The sequence below is a fragment of the Ischnura elegans genome, chromosome 4 (assembly GCF_921293095.1).
Source record: "Ischnura elegans chromosome 4, ioIscEleg1.1, whole genome shotgun sequence".
Taxonomy (NCBI): domain Eukaryota; kingdom Metazoa; phylum Arthropoda; class Insecta; order Odonata; family Coenagrionidae; genus Ischnura; species Ischnura elegans.
Genome location: NC_060249.1, coordinates 83,604,836 through 83,623,938, shown reverse-complemented (window position 1 = coordinate 83,623,938; position 19,103 = coordinate 83,604,836). Strand labels below are relative to the sequence as shown.

General features: G+C 40.5%; 1 protein-coding gene across 1 annotated transcript; it reads right to left on the bottom strand.

Moving 5' to 3' along the window:
- Positions 1-1,467: 1,467 nt before the first annotated feature.
- Positions 1,468-15,135, bottom strand: LOC124156887 (basic salivary proline-rich protein 2). The gene is made up of 4 exons (XM_046531375.1): positions 14,858-15,135; positions 9,555-9,713; positions 4,880-5,572; positions 1,468-3,686 (listed from the first exon to the last, which is right to left on the bottom strand). The coding sequence occupies exons 2-4, from the start codon at positions 9,683-9,685 to the stop codon at positions 2,747-2,749; spliced, it is 1,764 nt and encodes a 587-aa protein (XP_046387331.1). The 5' UTR covers positions 9,686-9,713; positions 14,858-15,135; the 3' UTR covers positions 1,468-2,746.
- Between the last annotated feature and the right edge of the window lie 3,968 nt (positions 15,136-19,103).

The window sequence follows — 19,103 nt, the reverse complement described above, 5'->3', positions numbered from 1 at the left end:
GCATAACCTGTACAGTTTCCAGGCGTTAGCGCAAACGCTGTCCAGTAAGTGATAAACTAGGACCTTTTTTCCCATGAATTCTAGGGCGGTAAATCGGATTTGCATTATCAAGTAGGTCCACACCTCCCATGTATTTACTAAACTCCCCAATAACTCGAGACTGTGGAATAGTTTTTTCTTTTTTCTGATGAAACGTTTCCCAGTGCCCAATGGAAGCGCCGACTTGTATCGATAGCTACGTTGGCAACCGAATTATCATTCCATCGAACAATGATAAGACATACAGCTTCATAAAATTCTTGTTCCTCTTGGTTTTACACCGATGGTTTTACTATATTCTATCAGGCACTCCTCCGTTCTATTTTCACGGATGGCTCCAGTGACAAAAAATCCTTTTTCTTTCAAAACAATGAATAGTCTGCTCTATGAAAAGAAGTTATCGAAAAACATACGATGATTAGAGGGTTCAGGGATAACCTTGAGTAATTCCATAATAACACTTGCTTCCAAGCCTAACTTTCGATCGAAGTCATTTCCCATCGCCTGGTTGAACCCTAAAGACGTCTGAATAACATAAGCACCAAAATTTAAAGCGAAATCAAACACGTGGCATTAAAGCCGTAGGACAGTAAAATCTGATAGTAAAAACGGCATATTCCTACGGGATGGCAATATATGGTCATGCAGGTTGCATAACCACCTTTAGATACCGAATTCGGCCAAAGTTGCGAAAACGCAACTTTATGTTCCCGATCCGATTTTCGCCTAATGTTGACTTTATGGCGAAATATAAGCTGTAACATCTATTAATTGAAATTTTGACGTTCATATGGACGAACAAAAAACTTAATAAAGAGAATAGTTACTCTTAGGATAACATATTTATCTTGCGTAACAGGTGACTTGATAATTGACACATTTTGAGTATTTTTTTAAATATCGAAATACCTATGAAATGCCATTGTTATCTCATTAAAAGTCAGTTTAAACTTACTTATATCGAAAAAAGGGAATTCTATGTGAATAAAACTTAATTGAAACAATTTTTTTGCATTTCTCAATAATGTTGCGTTTTCGCAACTTTGGCAGTAAATGGGTTAAGAATAAACTGTAAAGATTTGGCTGCATTTGATGCCCTAATTTTCAATTAAAAACATACGAGAAGTTATTCAAAGTATCAGGAACTACAAGGTTCTGTGCAGGAAGTAAATACAAGGTGAATAATTCAAATACATGTTACTTATAGACCGCAATGGAACCAACGGACGAACGATGAATGAAAGGGGTTATGACGAATCGATACGGATAATTTTCGCCTTTACCGTAAAAAATAGCAATTCATGAATCAAATATCTTGCTTCGGGCAATAGAAATACATGTTATTCCGTGTACATGTATATCCTCAAAACAGATGATGATTCATTATTAAGAAGGCTGAAGGTGTATTTGGCAGTGACGTACGATTAATTTTTATACAAAATAATTTAATTCTCTTAGAATTCATAACACATCAATGCTCTCAAACATTATGGAATAATTTACATACACATATGTACAATACACTCCACCATAACCACTCATTATTATGGGGGTAACCCACTGACAAATCTCCTAATTACAAGGACTTGAAAAGTTTTTAAACCCTCTTTCCGGAAGTAAATTCGATGTGTATAATCCAGTCTTAAGTCTAATCGACTTTACTTCAAGTTACACAAAAATGCACTAAACACCAGGTTTGGAAATGTGAAATATCGAGATAAATTGATTCACTGAAATAAAACTGGTTAGTATAGTACTGTAATCCAGCAATTAATATCCACTCCAACTCAATAAATTTTTGATAATTCAAGGTATTTCCCGCAATTACGACCTCCAAAGTTAGGTACTTCCCATGAACGTAGAGCTTAATTTTATGGTTCGCCGTAACAAAACTTTCGCCAGTTATCAACATAAAATCTCTATACATAAGACACCTGTGTTCTATAGACTCCATGGACTAGAAGGTTTTATCAGAGGGAGTGATGGAAACAAATAATGATACTAAGTAAATGTACGCTTAATTAAACTGAACTTGAGAATATATTCTTCAAGTTTTATAATAAAATTTGTCTGCGATAAATGTGAACTACGGCATTGAAATTTCTATGGAGTAAAAGTATAATTTTAAGAGAACCAATGCTCAAAAATAATTGATAACAAACCATTTCATTCATTGATTGGTTACATTGAGATATCGCAATCATGGTAAAATATTGAACTAAGACATTTGCATGGAATTCCTGAATACAAAGAGTTATTGACTGATTACAAGGAATACAGTAGTGATGGTTGGATGATACAGACGTTTTCAGCTCCATAGTTTTGCTAAGTTAAGCTCTTGAGAAGGAGGCTTTAAGTCCCGTTCTCAACTACTTAATTTGGCGTAACATGACTTACTATGAACTAGACCAATCAATTAAAATTCCTTCAATCTCGGCACAAACCGCGCAACCATTGTGAAATCGATCTTAGAGCGCATAACTGTAGTGTGCACGTCTTTAGATTGATAGAAATATCCTCCTTGCTGCTTGTTAATTTCAAGAGAAATTGGAGCTTTTCTCAACAAATGACTATCTCCATCGGAGTCACGACACTTTTAAGTTGTTGTGAACCAACAAACGCTCCTTTATAGCATCAAAATCCATAGTAACGCCAAGTTAAGTCGTTGCTTAATGCGTTAGTGACACGGGTTGATATACTAAAAAAATCAGCTGGCCGGACCGGGAAATATGACATAGTGCCTAGTATTGATTTCCCCAGGCCTGCTTTCTACGGCCTGGACCTCTCTCGGAAAATATATTCGGCCAAATCTAGTTCCACGATTGGAACTGGTGTCCTGACCAGGCCTCTTCTTCGTTCCGAAGAGTTCCCAATTGTCCAGTCTCAAATCCCCGGTGCCAGTCCTGTCGGGGAACAGCATTTGTGATGGAGGGTTTTGGAAGACAGGAACTGGTTCCTGAGGATCGGAGAAGGTCTGGACGACCTTTTTACCCTTCCTCGGCCCTTTGCGGTAACCATCACTACCCACCGCATTTTGAGCGGGAGGGAATATCGTCTTCTTTCCACCGGACGTGGCTCCGTAATTTCCCTGCTGAAGACGCCAGTCGACGACTCGCTGCGGCTGGTACGCGTTGATTTGTCCCACCACGCGGTCTGGATGGATCTGAATGCGAGCCTCAGACTGGCCACTGGCCGCGAGAGTATTGTCCAATTCGGGATAATCAACGTCGGTGCTGTTCACCGTACCGTCCCCGTTGGATTTGCTGTAGTAGTTGAGGGGTCTAGGGGTCAACTGGCCCTGGGGATATGGTTGGCCGGGTCCCTGAGGAGGATAAGGTCGCTGAGGTCCACCCGGATAACCCGGGCCCAGTGGTCTAAGAGGAGGACGCGGAGGCCTAGGAACGGGACCGTCAGGAGATTGGGAACCGGGCAATGCAGATCTCAGAGGGTCACCAACGGCCTTGAAAAATCCTCCTCTGTGGTTGTTCAAGTATTCCAAGAGTCTTTCCGATCTCTGGGGACAATCCGGGAAGGCTTTGTAACAGTTCTCCGGGCGTCCTCTTGATGAGATGCCCAAGAGCGCGGCACCACCGAAGAAGGAAAGAGGTGATCCTTGAGGGTTGCCCAATGTTAACGCCGCCAAAAGCCTAAAGAGGGATTGAAAAGAGATAAATGTGAATTTTATGCACGAAAAAAGTCAGTACCTACTTATGGAAGATAGAGCTATAAATTTTGATAATATAAACTAAGAATACGCGTACTACTGCATTTGCCTGCCTGGTTTTGATACCCAAGCACCAAACTCAAAACAATGCATTTTTAGTATCAAAATGTTTTCCTCAGACAAAAATATTTATGTATATCAGTAGGGATACATTCCGGTCAAATATAACATGGAATGAAACTTGTGAGGTGATTTTCCATTACTTGCTTCCCGTGAAATGAAGGAAAGGAGTTGATTTTGGAGTAAAATTTGTTATAAAATCAATATTTTAGGCATGATTGGTAATGAGTCTATTGTAACTACGTCTCATTCAAACATTCGAAATCTTTATTTTTTACGCCGACAAGAAATTCCAGTTATTTTTTAACATATTCCTTTCCTTTTCCTTCGTTTCTTCATTATTTGCGAATTTATTAAAAATAATCGAAGAGAATTTTTCAAAAATTCACTTTAATGTGATAAGTAATAAATTCAACCACACCGCAGCTGATATTACTCTTATTGTACTAGGTAAACTGAAGTTTAAATATTTACAAAGATAGATTAGCACATGCTATAAAAGCAAAATAAAAAGAATTCTGTTGTTTATTTACTCTCCTTGCGTTTAATACAAACACTAAAATCAATACCATTATTCTATTCAGCCATACGTTTTCCTCACGTAATGAACACTTACTGGCAAAGACGCAATTGTTACACTTTTAGTGGGATGAGTAGCGTATCCAGGGATTGTGGAAAGGAGGAAATCCCCCACCCCAACTCAAAGAAACAGTTGTATGAGGCTAATTTGGTAAAAATGCGAAACCGAATGACATTTATGATTAATTCCCTCATAGAAACAGTAATTAGGTAAAAATAACGAAATGAATTGAAAACTATTTGTTTGTTATAAATATTTGTTTTAGAATTTGTCACCCCGGGGACCAAAATATCTTCATATAACACCCGAGCATGACTATATGTTTCTTGCACTCCCAGAAATTTCCAGCCGCCCCAAAAAATCTTCTGAATCCACCCTTAAGCCGCATCGCAAATGCTTTCCCTCTTCATACTTCCATTACCATCAACACTACCAAAATACCTCGTAACATATAGTGGTAACCATGCAATACTCACTGTAAGAGCTGCTCCTGTCCTACGAACGATTCGGTCTGATAGGCCGGTCGGTACGGCCGGTAACCATTGTTGTAAACGCCCGGCATTGAACCTGATGTCCACTCGCACAGCAGACGAGGGACGCACCGCTGGTCATCGAAATCCGTGATGGAGGAGACTGCCCTGTTGATAATATCCGTGGGCGCTGGCAAGGGGGCGAAGGGGAACGCGTTGAAGAGCGAGGGGTCGCCGATCGGCGGAGGAGGGGGCCTCGGAGGTCTCTGGCCCGGGAAAGGCCTCTGCGGGAAAGGACCCGGAGGGTATGGACGACCCGGAGGAGGACCTGGGCGGGGTCTCTGAGGGTTCTGCCCCGGAAAGGGACCGGGATACGCCCCCGGAGGAGGCAAGGAATCCAAGGCGTCGTCGTAAGCCCCCGGGGGTGGGAACCCGGGTGGGAACTGCCCTGTCTGGGATTCGAATCCTGGTGGGAACTGTCCGGGCGGGAACTGTCCAGTCTGGGGTTCGAATCCCGGCGGGAACTGTCCGGGAGGACGGGGTGAGCCGGGCCCAACGATGCGAGGCGGAAAGGCCCCTGGCGGCAGCCGCTGTCTGGGGGCCGGGTCGGCGGTGTCAGCTTGGTCGCCCACGTCCCCTCTGGCCCTGCTTTCACCGTCCGCTACGCCCACGGGCCCCGGGTCGCTTTCGGCCGCGGGCCTGCCAAAGGAGAGGAGAAAACGCGAGGTGGTGAGACGAAAGCTCGAATGTGCTTCCGCGAAAAAAGTTCGCAGATCGATTGTCAGTTTCCATATTTCGAACGGTAAAAGTAGTTCGTAGGAACAGAAGATATTTTTAGGTGGGATGAGTGCTGCGAGGCGGATGCCAACAGCGCAAAATTTTCACAGCCTGAAAAAATTGGAGTGATGATGTACTACGGAGCCTCGTTTTGCCACTTCTCTCTAGGAGCGATCAATAAGAATCAGAAAAAATATAAATGTGATTATAATTAGAAAGCGATTAATACTTATTGTTGGAATATTTGGTTCTACGTGATCAAAAGAATTGAAAAATTCATTTCAAATATAATTTAATTTTTAAGAGTCAGAGTGAAAGGAATATAGTATAGGGAATAGATATGAGTTACCGAAGAATTGGCAGAGAAGTCTTATTCAGTTTTATGGCGAGTTTCTTAGTCTACGCCGGCGAAGTCACGGAATACAAACTGCTTAGATAGATCAAAGAAACAGAAAATTTATCTTATTAAACTGCTGATGCTCTTGCAACTAATGAATCTTAAACCATCTTCCCCCAATCAGCTTCTATTAACTACAAATTCCCTTGAAAAGTTTCGACAATAAATGGTAAGGGTAAGTGAAATTGATGCCGTTGATGTATTTTAAATTCCGTATGGAGGCAAAAGCCTCCGTTCGCTAGAGTAAACTAATCAAAATACACGCATTACCTATTCGAGAATTGCCGTATTACAAAATTTATAGCGTATAAGGACGTTTATCTGCAATAAAATGACTTCTATCCAATTAAGATTCATTTATCCTTGAAGCAAATTGCTAAACCTTGGCGAAGGTGTACCAAAAAAAGAAAACTAGTAAAATGAATAGAACAGCAGAAACATATCGGTATAAAATTAATGAAGTCAGAATCCGTAAATATAGGGGACGCCAACTTTTCATATCTGAGGGTCATGCGTTCAAATTACGAAGGCTACATAGGCCCTATTCGTGTTCTGACGATTTTTTAAAATAGATAATTAATATATCAAATTGAATAAGGCACTCTTACAACAAATTACCTCATTAAAATTGCATGAAAATGATTAATAGAGAAATTCAAGTCCTCCGCAATTATTGGGACGGGATTTGCCACATGAAAATTGAACTTAATTAATCTTATGATCAACCTATGAGGTCGATTACAAAAATTAAAGCACAGGAGATGATTAATTTTTTTACATCTTCTATAAAGAGAGAATCAAGAAAACTTCCAACAAACAACGCCTATTTAGGTATAAGCTGAGGTAAATTCAGAGCTAAACAGCTCTAAAAGGACAATAAACTACCTATAAAAATGGTAGCATTGTGATAGCTCAGCGAGGCTCCGAGAATGATTTCATAGCTCATTAGCCCCATTTTTAAAAGTCATAATACGAATCGAAAGAATATTTTGCATTATAAAATCTACTAAAAAGTATGACAAAAAGAATGCCTTAAAAACATTTTCACTCACTCTTCATTTCCTCACTTAGATTCAAACCTTTTCTATAAGATCGGTATCGACAATGATTTCCCAGAAGAAATCATGCTTCTGAGCCATTACAGCCAACGATTGACAAAGCGTATCAGAATTTAACTGACCTCTTAAGATAATAAAGCAACACTATTTTCACAAAATTATATGTTTTAGTCATTATTATGAAGAGATCTTTTATACCAAGACTTCCAACATCTATGCTCGACCGTATAAACCGAGCAAGATTCATAGGCACGAAAAAATATTTCTAAAACACAATGAGTTAGAAATGAAAAAAAAGAAAGAGCGAAGGGCGCGAGTGAAAACAGTTTTGACGTTCGCAGCGACGCTTTTTGCATACATTCTTGCTCATTAGGATAGTAACAATGTGCGGTCTGAAAGCGATTCGTCTTTTTATGCTAAAGAGAAAGTCATGTCCCGTAAGTAGCGCAAAAAATTTTACAGTGTTATTATGACATCACCTAAGAGAATGCGTCCGAAGAAACGAATACTGTAAGTCAAGTTTTTAATAACGCCTCGAATGGTGTCGAAACTGTCATCGATGTTGTAATTGTTTCGACCAGTGAGAAAATAATTCACAATGAAACTAATAAGAAACCCCAACAAAATTAGGTCGCATTGCCAACGTGTTTATGATCCAATATGCACGACTATGAAAGAATATGGAGATGTCTCACTCTATCTTGTTCGAGTTTGAAAATTTGAAAGTTATGTTTAGACAAACCCGCGGCCTAGCTAGTGATATGACTTCATGGAGTCAACCGCAAGTGCATATGAAGTACAAAAGTACCACTGAGGAAATATCATTTGCTATGACCTAGACTCGAACCAAATTTACCACCGAAGGCTTATCGCCAATTTTATATTTCTCCTATTTGAATTGATGAAATAAAATATGATAGGGTTATCAAGAGATATTTCACTTGGTACAGTTAAGAACGGCATTTAATTTTTTTTGCATTCCAGTGTAAATCCATCGGCCATAACCTGTCCTCCCGCCAAGGATCAATCGAAAGCCAAGCTTGGATCCAAGAGCTTTCAAAAGTGGATGAAAAGATAAGCGGACATTCACTCAGACCAGATCTCGACATTCATCAAAAGAATTCGACACGTGGAAGGTAAATATTTTACGGCGAAAATCAAACCTGAAGAAATATCGCAGGCTTTCCCGGCATATTGTGTCGTGGAAGGTTACTCGGGAATTTCCACCGGGTCGGGGTCTCCATCACGGCCGACGTTTCGCGGGACGACTCGTTCATTCCTTCCACGAAACCTACCACGAAAGAGAAAACTACTTCTCTCCGCCATTTTCTCAAAATGTAAAAAAAGAAAACGCGAAAGTTGCTGCCCACTATTCATGAGTTGATGACGTCTCTAGAGTTTCATTTCATTGACTCGAATAAGGAGAACCGCTAATTGAAGGAGAGAATCGCTCACAAGAGTGAAAATAACAATATAACGCGAGGACGATGCACGAGACCGGGGATTGTCTCTGTGATCCTTATTAAATATCTTAGCGACTGGCTTAGTCGTACAAGTTCGGAATGATTCGAGTAGTGTCTCGGCAAGAGGTGAGACCTACGACGCAATGGATATGGTATGGGGAGAGGGAGAGAGGCGGGCGTTGCCATGTTTTCTTAAAAGAATTTTTCAGCAAATGGAAACGAAGGGCTGTCTCAAAAATCCTTTTCTCACTTGGCACCACAGCTAACTAACCCACGAAGCGCCCACCACGGAGGTTTGAAAACGACTGAATTTCTTGCAGTCTGAGGTCCGCCTATGCATTTTGTTTGTTTTTAGGATGCCATGTGCCCTCCGCCCTCACTCCCCAAAAAACTTAGGCCTGCCTCTCACTGTCAGTCGCAAAGATATTTTTAATGAACTCTAGCTCGCAAGGAGTCGGAGACTTCATCAACTTTTCTGGGAATGGGTCAAGGCTGTCAATATTCCGCAGCGAATAGCTCGAGGAGTAGTATGCAGATCAAGAAACGGAAAAATACTGGTCTCTTTATTTTTACAATCATCATTTTCGACAGGAAACAAATTTGATTCTTTTCCGGCGAATGGTGGCTGTGAATGTCTCTCGGGCTTCCCACCGGGTTAGACACTCCATTTCTGACAACGTTTAAATGAAATACGTCATCCTAAGGGCTGGTTGATGGTCAACCCAATCACCAACTACCTCTGAGGACGATGAAAAGTTATTTCATCGAAACGTCGGCAGAAATGGTGTACCTGACTCGGTGGAAAGCCAGAGAGACATTCACAGCAAAAAAAGGAGAACGAGCCCATTCTGTTGCGGTCTCTCAACGCTGGTGACAAGACATCGAAACGTGATCATGTAGTGATTATATGCGTGAGATAGTGTGAATTGTATCCCAGGGATAGTGTAACTTCTACAAATAAATATATGGGACATGTAGCCTCTTACCTTGCATCAACGTTGACTTCGGAACTTTTGGTGATTCCTGCATTTACTTGCTCCTCGGATGAACAAGTCCTGCAAACAAGGACTAGTAGGAGTGCCATGGAGGCACAGACCATAGTAGGTTTCATCTTCATCGCTGTGTGTGATCATCCATAAGACAACCTGCATAAAATACGTAAAAAAACGGAATAAGCGATAATGCACGTTACAGAGAGGTATACGTCACATAGCAGAAAATAAAAATGACCAAGGCCACATTTATTACGCCATACTAGAGGATAGCACATGGACATAATTCAGAGGTAAATTCAATGCATCATTACTTCTAAAAACCACCAATAATGTGGATCAGGAACCAACGCCACATATACCAGGAGCATTCTTAAACCATTTTCGGATTCTCTAAGCAGTATTCACGGGACTTGGCTCGGCAAACATAATTGCAGCTAACTTAGGTGAATAAAAATAACCATAGGTATGCCAGTGACCGACAGCTGATACCCCATTCCTTATTAATACACCATACACTTAAAGCCATGATGGTGTATCGATGCATTTTGTGAGCAACCGACGCATGTCAATGATTCCATTAGCGTAAAAGAGAAACTGATTTGCACCTTAAGCGAGAATAAGACGTTAGCAATGAGCAACAAAAATTTCACCTTTAAAATAATACAAACATTAGCAATATTAAGGGAATATAACTTAATTCAGAAACTAATACAAGTGGTGCCCTTATGAAGTTAAAATGTATTTACAAAAGTTGTTGCACACGAATAAAACCATAGAGTAAGTATATTTACTAAGTACTCACTCTACGATAAAACGTACCCATGAATTATGACATCCGATTACGATAGGCTGTTTAGTATTTCACAACACAACGGATACATTAGAACGCGAGGTTTACATCCAACTGTGAATGAAAACGAAAGTGGACTGCGCAGTAAGAGAGTTAAGAACGAGTGCCTTAAACATTTTTCCCAATCAGAAGCAAATGGAAAAGGTCAATGCGCCTTCACAAGTTAGGATGTCGCAACAGAGAGCTCTCCAAACATATCCTTGCTTCTGCGTGGGGTGATCGTGAAGTGGTTAAGGCGTCAATGAGTGCCATCAAAAGAGGAGGCCGCATAAAGTTGGCAATATCAAGAATCTTGAAGTAACACGCTCTCGCTAAGGCTGGACTCATCAACCTTTTGAACAGAATTAATTTAAATTCTTGGATACCCTTCTATAGATTTTGAAAGATAGTGAAGGACGATCAATCAGCAAGGCTTTTAGGAAAAACATCTTGCAAACAAAAGGGAACATAAAGGGTACTGATTTCTAGTTTTTACATAAAAATTTAAATGGTATATAATTTATAGGAGCTTTAATATTAATTTTACCTAAGAATACTACACACTGTACAGGAAAGGAATAAAAAAAAAGAAAATTTGGGTGCCGAATGTGTAAAAATAAACCTAGTAAATCCTAATACGCTATCGTGGCGGACTGTTTTCAATTATAGAATGATAACTGAGCAATAAACAGCAAAGATAAAAAGGCGAAAAAAATGAAAAGGTGAAATAGCGAAATAAAAACATCAAGGGAATTAACTTTTACCTATTGATGATTCGAGAAAATTACTATGCATAGAATTCAACCCAATATCGATCAACAAATTCAATTTCCAACATCCATGGCCCTGAAAACCCTCGCAAAGTATTCCAACGAAACGCAAATAATTAAGGAGACATTCGGAGTAAAATCTTAGAAGAATACACCACCAACTACCGCCGGAAAAGCCTCAAATCTCTCCGCAAATTGAAAGGGCCGATGCAAGCAGCATTTTTGGTGCATGCGTTCGTTTCGCTTCAATATTATTTCTTGTCTCGAAGCAAATAGAAATTTTCGTTTTAAAAATTTTTTAGACACGTCACTTACAGCGTGAGAGAAAATTTCACATGATTTTTGTCGCAGGTACTTGGTTTGTTGAGGATTGCATATATCTATCATTCAATTTTGCAAGATCGCAAAGACGTAATTTCATATGATGCTCCTCGAGACTTTCAGCGTATTTACTTAAAAATTTATAAGAAACACTAAGCATCTCCGTATCCACTCTTAGTCCCGTGAAGGTATTTCTTTCTATTACGTCAAGACTTGAAATGATTAGAAATGTGCTAGTGCCAGGCGTAGGCGCGGAGGATGAGGATAAAATGAACAAAGACCTTTCTTCCCACAAATTAAATTGTGGTGGGAGTATATTAATGTACTGTAACAATCGATCGTGGTCAAGGAATTAAATCTTGTCACAAATTTGGAATAACGAACGGCCATTTCCTATATCGAGTTCAAAGAGCAAAACGGAATTTTTACTTATGAAAGACGAGTCTCCCCATTGTTCCTCTTTTCTACCCTTGTTTCCATGTCTTTCTTTCTCACGAGCCTCACACTTTCTCATTGACCTAGTCCCAGGCACAAAGCTGGTACAGGCGTTATGGAAGTGAGTGGCCACGCAGTGTATCGGGCAGGGAGGGCACTGAAGGCGCACCGACACGACCTCACCAGACAAGTAGCCACAGTGGGATTTCAGTCCTCGCAAATGTTTTTCCATTGTGGTGACTATCCGCGATACATTTGCTTAAATAGGATACCACTAGCCCAGGGGCTACTATCATCCGACAAGCCACTTTTCGGTAGAGCTTCATTTCATGATATCGGCCAAAAAAAACGACGCATTTAACTTTGAGAAAAATGCAAACGAAATAAACAGATGAGTTAATAAAATGTATGCTTTTCCGATGCCTTCGAGTTAAAAACAAATATCAGGATATACAATCCGCATACAGCCAAAGATCCCACCCAAAGAAAACTTTTTGCTTGGGGTCTGGACCTTACAGTAAATAAGCCCAAAAAACATGGACACATTTTTAGTAAATACGAGAGGAAGAACCAATATTAGCCATAAGAATTTATCATACACACAAAAATCACCAGTACCCTCTCTTTGCCTTCTTTTGCCTGGGGGCATTAAACTCTCAAGTGCGGGAGGTCACATAAGGCGGAAGGTTTGCGACTGCGAGATCGAGCACAAATATTTTTCGCATGTTATTAAAAACATTTGCCATCACACATTACATCAGTGGCGAAACTATGGGGGATGAGAGGATAGATCCCCCCAAAGCCTCAGAGAAATAAAAATAATATTTGAAACTATCGTCTAATTTTGACATATAATAACTGCATATGCTTAAAATTAAATTTTAAGTGCCAAAATTATGTCAAATGTATTTCCAGGCATGTCATTTTTCAAAAATATTCCCGGTTGCCTGGGGGGTGTCCGCCTCCCAGGCCCCTCCAACCCCCCAAAGCATATTCCTAGTTACGCCACTGGATTACATAAAATACAGTTTAAAAGCAAAATTCAAAGGAGACAAATAAAGGACAATTACAATGGTACGTATACTAAGGATAATTCAATTATTATTTTTAAGAGAATTTTATTTCCAGCCATTGTAACAGACCGTGGAGGTATTTTAATCTAACTAATGTGATTTGACTTCTTCTGCAGCTTTCATCAGCAAAAATTAGTACGGTGACGTACCCACATTTTTTCATAATAATTATGGTTAATCGAACATTACGCCAGTTTTTTTACAATAATAAATTTATATCACAGTCCAAATAAAAGCTTTAAACAATGCTTACACAAATATTGCCATAAAAATTGTTTTAAAATTGCTGTATTTTCAAATGCAATTTCCGATAAATACAGCGGGAAAAGTCCATTTTTGTGATCGTCAATCGATGGTGTACATTGAAAAGAGCGTATTTTGAGAATTTAATGAGGATGAAAGTTATTCAAAAATGTCAAAAAGTTTTCTCTGGTCGTCCAACGGGTCAGGGCGTCCATTAAGATTCTCGACTCGAAGATCATTTTCAAGGCGAGATGAAAGGTAAAACGTCGGTACAAACGGATGCCCTGACGTGTTGGACGACCCGAGAAAACTTCCATCTACATCTACATAATACCCTGCGAGACACCTCTAAGGTGTTTGGCAGGGGGTGATCAGTCACCAGCATGCAATAGGATTCCCACATGCACACCACACAGTCCAAAAAAACGTTACGCATACTAACAAGTTATACTACCATGTTCTTGCAAAGGTAAAACTTGCGAACAACTCATGAAGCTTTTATGCCAATAAAGCCAGAACACACAAAAAATGCTGTTAGAAATGATAAAAAAATTCAGAAACATGCATTAAGGTATACATAAGTTAGTAGGCTACCCTACAAGCCATCCAATCTATTTATGAGTTGCAACGCTGCCTTATTAGTCTCTTATTGAGCCAGAATCAGATAAGCTGGGAAAGCACCAAATCCTATGACTCGAACTTAGTTTCTCGAACCAACCTCCTAAAGGGCAATATAGCATCGACCCAAGTTAATCATTAAGCCTGAATCAAACGATTATTCTTCCCCTCCCTCAGAGAGATAGCGCCAATGATAGATTTCCATGGACCACAAGAGAGATCGCTCTACCCATTATTCTCTGTATCACACGGTCTTTCCCACCGTCCCTCTTTCCATCCGTCACTTCGTCATTTTCAATATTTACAATTGCCAATCAATTCAGTAGCGAATACAGAGAAAAGTCAAGGGGGCGCAAAAGATATGGAGAGCTGCCTTTTCTTCTATCGTGATAAGAAAATAATCAAGTCACATGCAAATTTTAATAAAGTTTGGCTTAAACTGGTTATACACATATACAAGACAATGCCATCGTCTGATATGAAAAATTTACAATTGCAGTTAGCCAATGCGGGCGACCTAGCAAGGGGGGGGGGGCACGCGACCCCTCGGCCCTCCATATGTATCCGCCACTAATTCAATTATTATCTAAGTGTGGCGTTACGATCACTGTTTGCGGCCTTGCGTTCTGATTGACTGAAAGACGGTGACAGTGACGGAAAAAGGGACTTGCCGAGGGATGGAAAAAGGGATGGGATTTCCATCCCTGGAGACATCGTGGAAAATGATCGCCTGAAAAGTTCATTTTTCTGCCATCATAGGCGCAATAGCGGCAGTGCATTTCAATTGGCCAGAAGACGATTCCAACGATGATTTCATTGACGGAAAAAGGGACGAGCCGAGTTATTGAGGAACGGAGGGGATTATCATCCCTAGAGCCAACGCGGAAACTAATTGCCAGGAACGGTAATTTTTCCTCCATCACTAAAGCGATCGTTCGGGAGGGTCGGAAAAAATCATCACGTGATTCAGACTTTAGTAAGTATTCGGAGAAGATATGTACGCACCTCAGCGACTTGGCCACGAATCGGGCCCGTCAGAGGCGACGACACTAGGAGTCCTCCTCGGGGAAGCCTTAAAAAAATCCAACACCACAAACTGTACAGCAGCTGGAAAAAGCAGCTGAAAATCCTGAGGAAAGCTGGGCGCACTCCGGAGAAGGACCACACAACAACAACACTGGATGAGATCGGCCTTAGCCTTCGTTCGCGAGCGAGGGCAAGTGATCAGTGACAGTTCCTTCCGTGGGGCGTCATGCGAGTATGCGGTGGCGCGACTGTTTTCACCGGGCGCCGTCGGGTTTCTCCACTTTAAAGAGGGAGGCGGAGCGGTTTGATATTCCCTAAGAGATACCACGCAGGAGAAGGGTGCGTGGGCTGAGACTCTTAAGCCGCAGAGAGGTTGTTGGTGAAAAGGATCTGCCCCAACAGGAGGTGAAGGCCCTCCCTTCGGCGAGCAGGAAATGTAGGCCTCAACAGATCTCCCCCTCTCTACAAACACCCACACGAGGTGAAACAAATTCGGGAGATTTTTGTGACGCACCGAAACTCTCTTCGCATCCTCGACCCACGCAATATATAGGCTGAATCACAAGATCGTTTTTTCGTGCCTTTCGAATTAAAGCGCCAATGATTACTCGAATGATCGCGTAAAAATCACCATTAAAGGTCTGCTATATCAAGGATGGTCGGAGGGACAGTATTCCCATCGTATTTTACCTTGTAAGCAGAAAATGGTGCTGTAGTTTTTCGTACACACTAACTTATCAAGGTGACAGCTATTAAATAATTAAAAAGAAAACTAAGTATTCAGAAAACGAGAGGATATTAGTACAAAAATTTAAGAAATAAAACCTTGAAGAAAAGAAAGAATTTTGCTACCTACAAAGCTGAGTAATCGGCGTATAGGAAGCAATAAAAAGTAAAAAATCTCACGGCATTGTAAAAGTAGACGAATCTCCTTATAGCTGATAATACAACACAATAGTAAGGAAAAACTTCACCAGATGCCTCATGCGATGCACCTTTCTTTATGGGAATGAAGCATGTACGTAAACAGCGGCATAGAAGTCAAGAGAGGAAGCAATCGAAATGTGGCGCCGATTTAGAATGTTGTTGATAAAATGGATCGACCGTGTAGGTAATAAGAAGTGCTAAGAAATTTGGGAGGAAATAGAAGAATATGGGGCAATGTATTCCGCCATATCATAAGGTATGATAGCCTTATGGAGACAATAAGTATTCGAAGGACAAGCATAAGGTAAGAAAGGCAAATGAGTTGCATGTTACAGGCAATTATGGATTTAAAACGTAAATATGAAAATCTTAGGAGGTAAGAAAGCGGAGTGGTCATCTTAGTTAAATCAATTTTTGGATTTTGACTTAAGATTATGATGAATGTTTTGTATATACATTGCGGTATAAGACAAACAATTTAGTGATGAATATAGAATATAATATGGTAACAGTATTTAGGATTCCGTATTGTCCAGTTAATTGACACTTACGAACTCGGAGGAGATTGAATGGGGTACGTGGTGACTGAGTGATACCAACGAGAGTGACGTCACTGATACCTATGTCCTGAGTTACACGATAATAATGTCTACCCATATAGAAGACCACAGTTCCAATGTTATCTCGATAAGTCCTAAAAAATCAACGCGGAGAAATATTTCAAGGATGGCTTCAGCGATTATAATCCTCATCACTTTCCCAATTAATCAACGAGCCCTTTTACGGCCCCTGGAGACGTTATTTAGTTAATCAGAGCCCAAATATCGCAGAAGGCAACTATAATAATTGCGGGCATGACGACGTGAAAATAACTGCCTCGTCACCGGGTGACATTTCAAAAATGCAAAACGTCACCATGACGAAACCATTGCCGTTTTTAATATCTATTTGCTAGGAAAAAGCGAAGTTGAAATTATTTCAAAAGTTTCTATCCCAAAAGCCACGTCTGCGTATCACTTGAATGAGAAATGAAAAGGTTGGGAGGACAGTGAATACGATGGAAAAAAAAGATAGAGAAAACAAACGTGAGATAGAGACAATGATAGCTTCAACTATCTTTTTCAACGGTCCTAGAAAACCTATCGCCGGAGGTATCCCTCGGAGGGATAGGAAAGGTGACCGTGTGATTCACACGATAAACACTAGTCCACAAGATGCAACCACCCATCCAGAACGGATTGACACTGGAGCAGGCTTGAGCCGATGAGGTCGTTGACATTGCTGGGAACCAGTGCTCTTACGGGGTGACTCGATCGTGCAGTTATTCCGAGACCCGGGTTTGGCTACCGGGCGATGCAAATCATTCCTTCCACGCTCTAAACCGTTAACCGCCCACGCTTGGGTTGCGGAGCGTGGAAAGTGAGACAATTCAAGTGAGAGTAGGTCAATCGCAATCGATTCAAGCTTTAAGACATCAACGCCGCTCAAATACCAAGTGTCAATGGAAATACAACAACGAGTAATTTTGCAGAGGCCCCTACTGAGCAGAACCAAATGAGAGCGAGTAAAATTTTAACATGGATGAATCTGAGATCAATACGTTTGTTTTAAAGGTGTGATCATTTTATCACGCAATCAATTTCACTCGATATGGGTTATGGTTAAGGATATTCGTGTGGCTTTTCAGAAATTTATACTTCATCCACGGAATTGAGTGGGCTCAGTACATGCATTCACAGAAGATATTGCCCTTTGATTTGTACAGTGAAGAAATATGGAAATATTTAGAAATTACCTAATTCGTTTAATTGATTTTAACCTCTCTAATTCTCACAAGTTAATGAATTAATTTGTTAAATTTGAGTTTTTTGAGTGAGAATTTTGAGTTTTTTTTAATACGCATACTCGTTCATGTTTGATCGAAATAGTAACATTGAGTTCAAAGGAGCAGACGATTCTTTCTCTAAAAGAGTCATTCGATCAATCCCTTCCATAGCTTTTGCAGACCATCATATAAAAAAAGACTTGTGACGGCTTATGGATGGTAGAAAAGTGCTGAAAATGAGCAATTTTTCTCGGGGAAATAAATTTGAAAATAAATGAATCGATTTCACAGCAATATTACAAGCAGCATTTCCCTTGGCCGAATCACTCTCATTCTCCCGAAGAATTATTTTTGAAAGGTGAATCAATGAGTAAGGCTCGATTTCCATATACGATTGGCTATTAGCTTTCCGAAGGAATTGTAATTTTAAAAAAAACTTACGCATCCATCGCGGAGGCATGGATCTTTTACCGACGAACGGCAAGAAACGGTTTACGAATATACTACACCAATCACCTCTATAAAAATAAAAAAAAGGAAACAAACCCTATCAAGAGGGATAGGATCAAAATTACAGGTTTTCGATATTTCTACAAACGCTCGAGGTAATATATTAATTGGTTGAATTAAACACATTTATCCATAACATAATTATGAGTGGCGAAATTCTATTCCTTAAATGGATATCAAATTTAATAATAAACACACGCATGCTTATGGGTAATTGAAATATTAACATCGAGTCCTAAAATGAAGGCATTACGGCGGTGGATCAAATCAAAGGGTGGCACACCTGTGGAGGGCCTTGGAGACACTGCGTCCCGTGACGTTGATGAATCATGTAAGAAGGACACTTGCAGAGAGGTGTGGTAATACCTATCACTCACTAACCCTAAGGTTACTTTGGATAGGAGAGGAGAGCCTCCACCTTTGACTTAGCCACTGGCGGGTAAATTAGCCAGATCCTTTTCCTGGGCTATCTTGCCCTTAGAGAATTTTACGTGTGGGAGTCCAAATGCCTCACCTGAAATTTTGACCAAAGGAGCCAACGATCAGAAGCCAAGACCTCAACCCACCATGGGGATCGGGTTGTTGTGGTGGTTAGAATGTTGGTTTCCCACTCAGTTGGTCCGGATTCAAATCCCGACGATGGCAGAGAATTTTCAGACTGATCGATCTCTGATTCACTGAACTATGGAAGGCACTTCACTCCGTCTGTCGTATGAGACAATAAACCGCGGTCCCCTTAGCGCCTTAAGTTAAGAGTAGGATAAATCCGACGCCGAATTTTTCCCTTCCCAAATGGCGCAAATATCCTGAGCTACCGGCAACTTCCATACCATATACCATGGATGCCGACTTACAAAAAATATTGGAGGGGCCAAACCAGGGATCTTGCCCCGGGAAATTTTATAAATAGTGAGTTTTAAGTTTTTTAAGCATTTTAGAAGAGTCATATGATCAACATTAGAA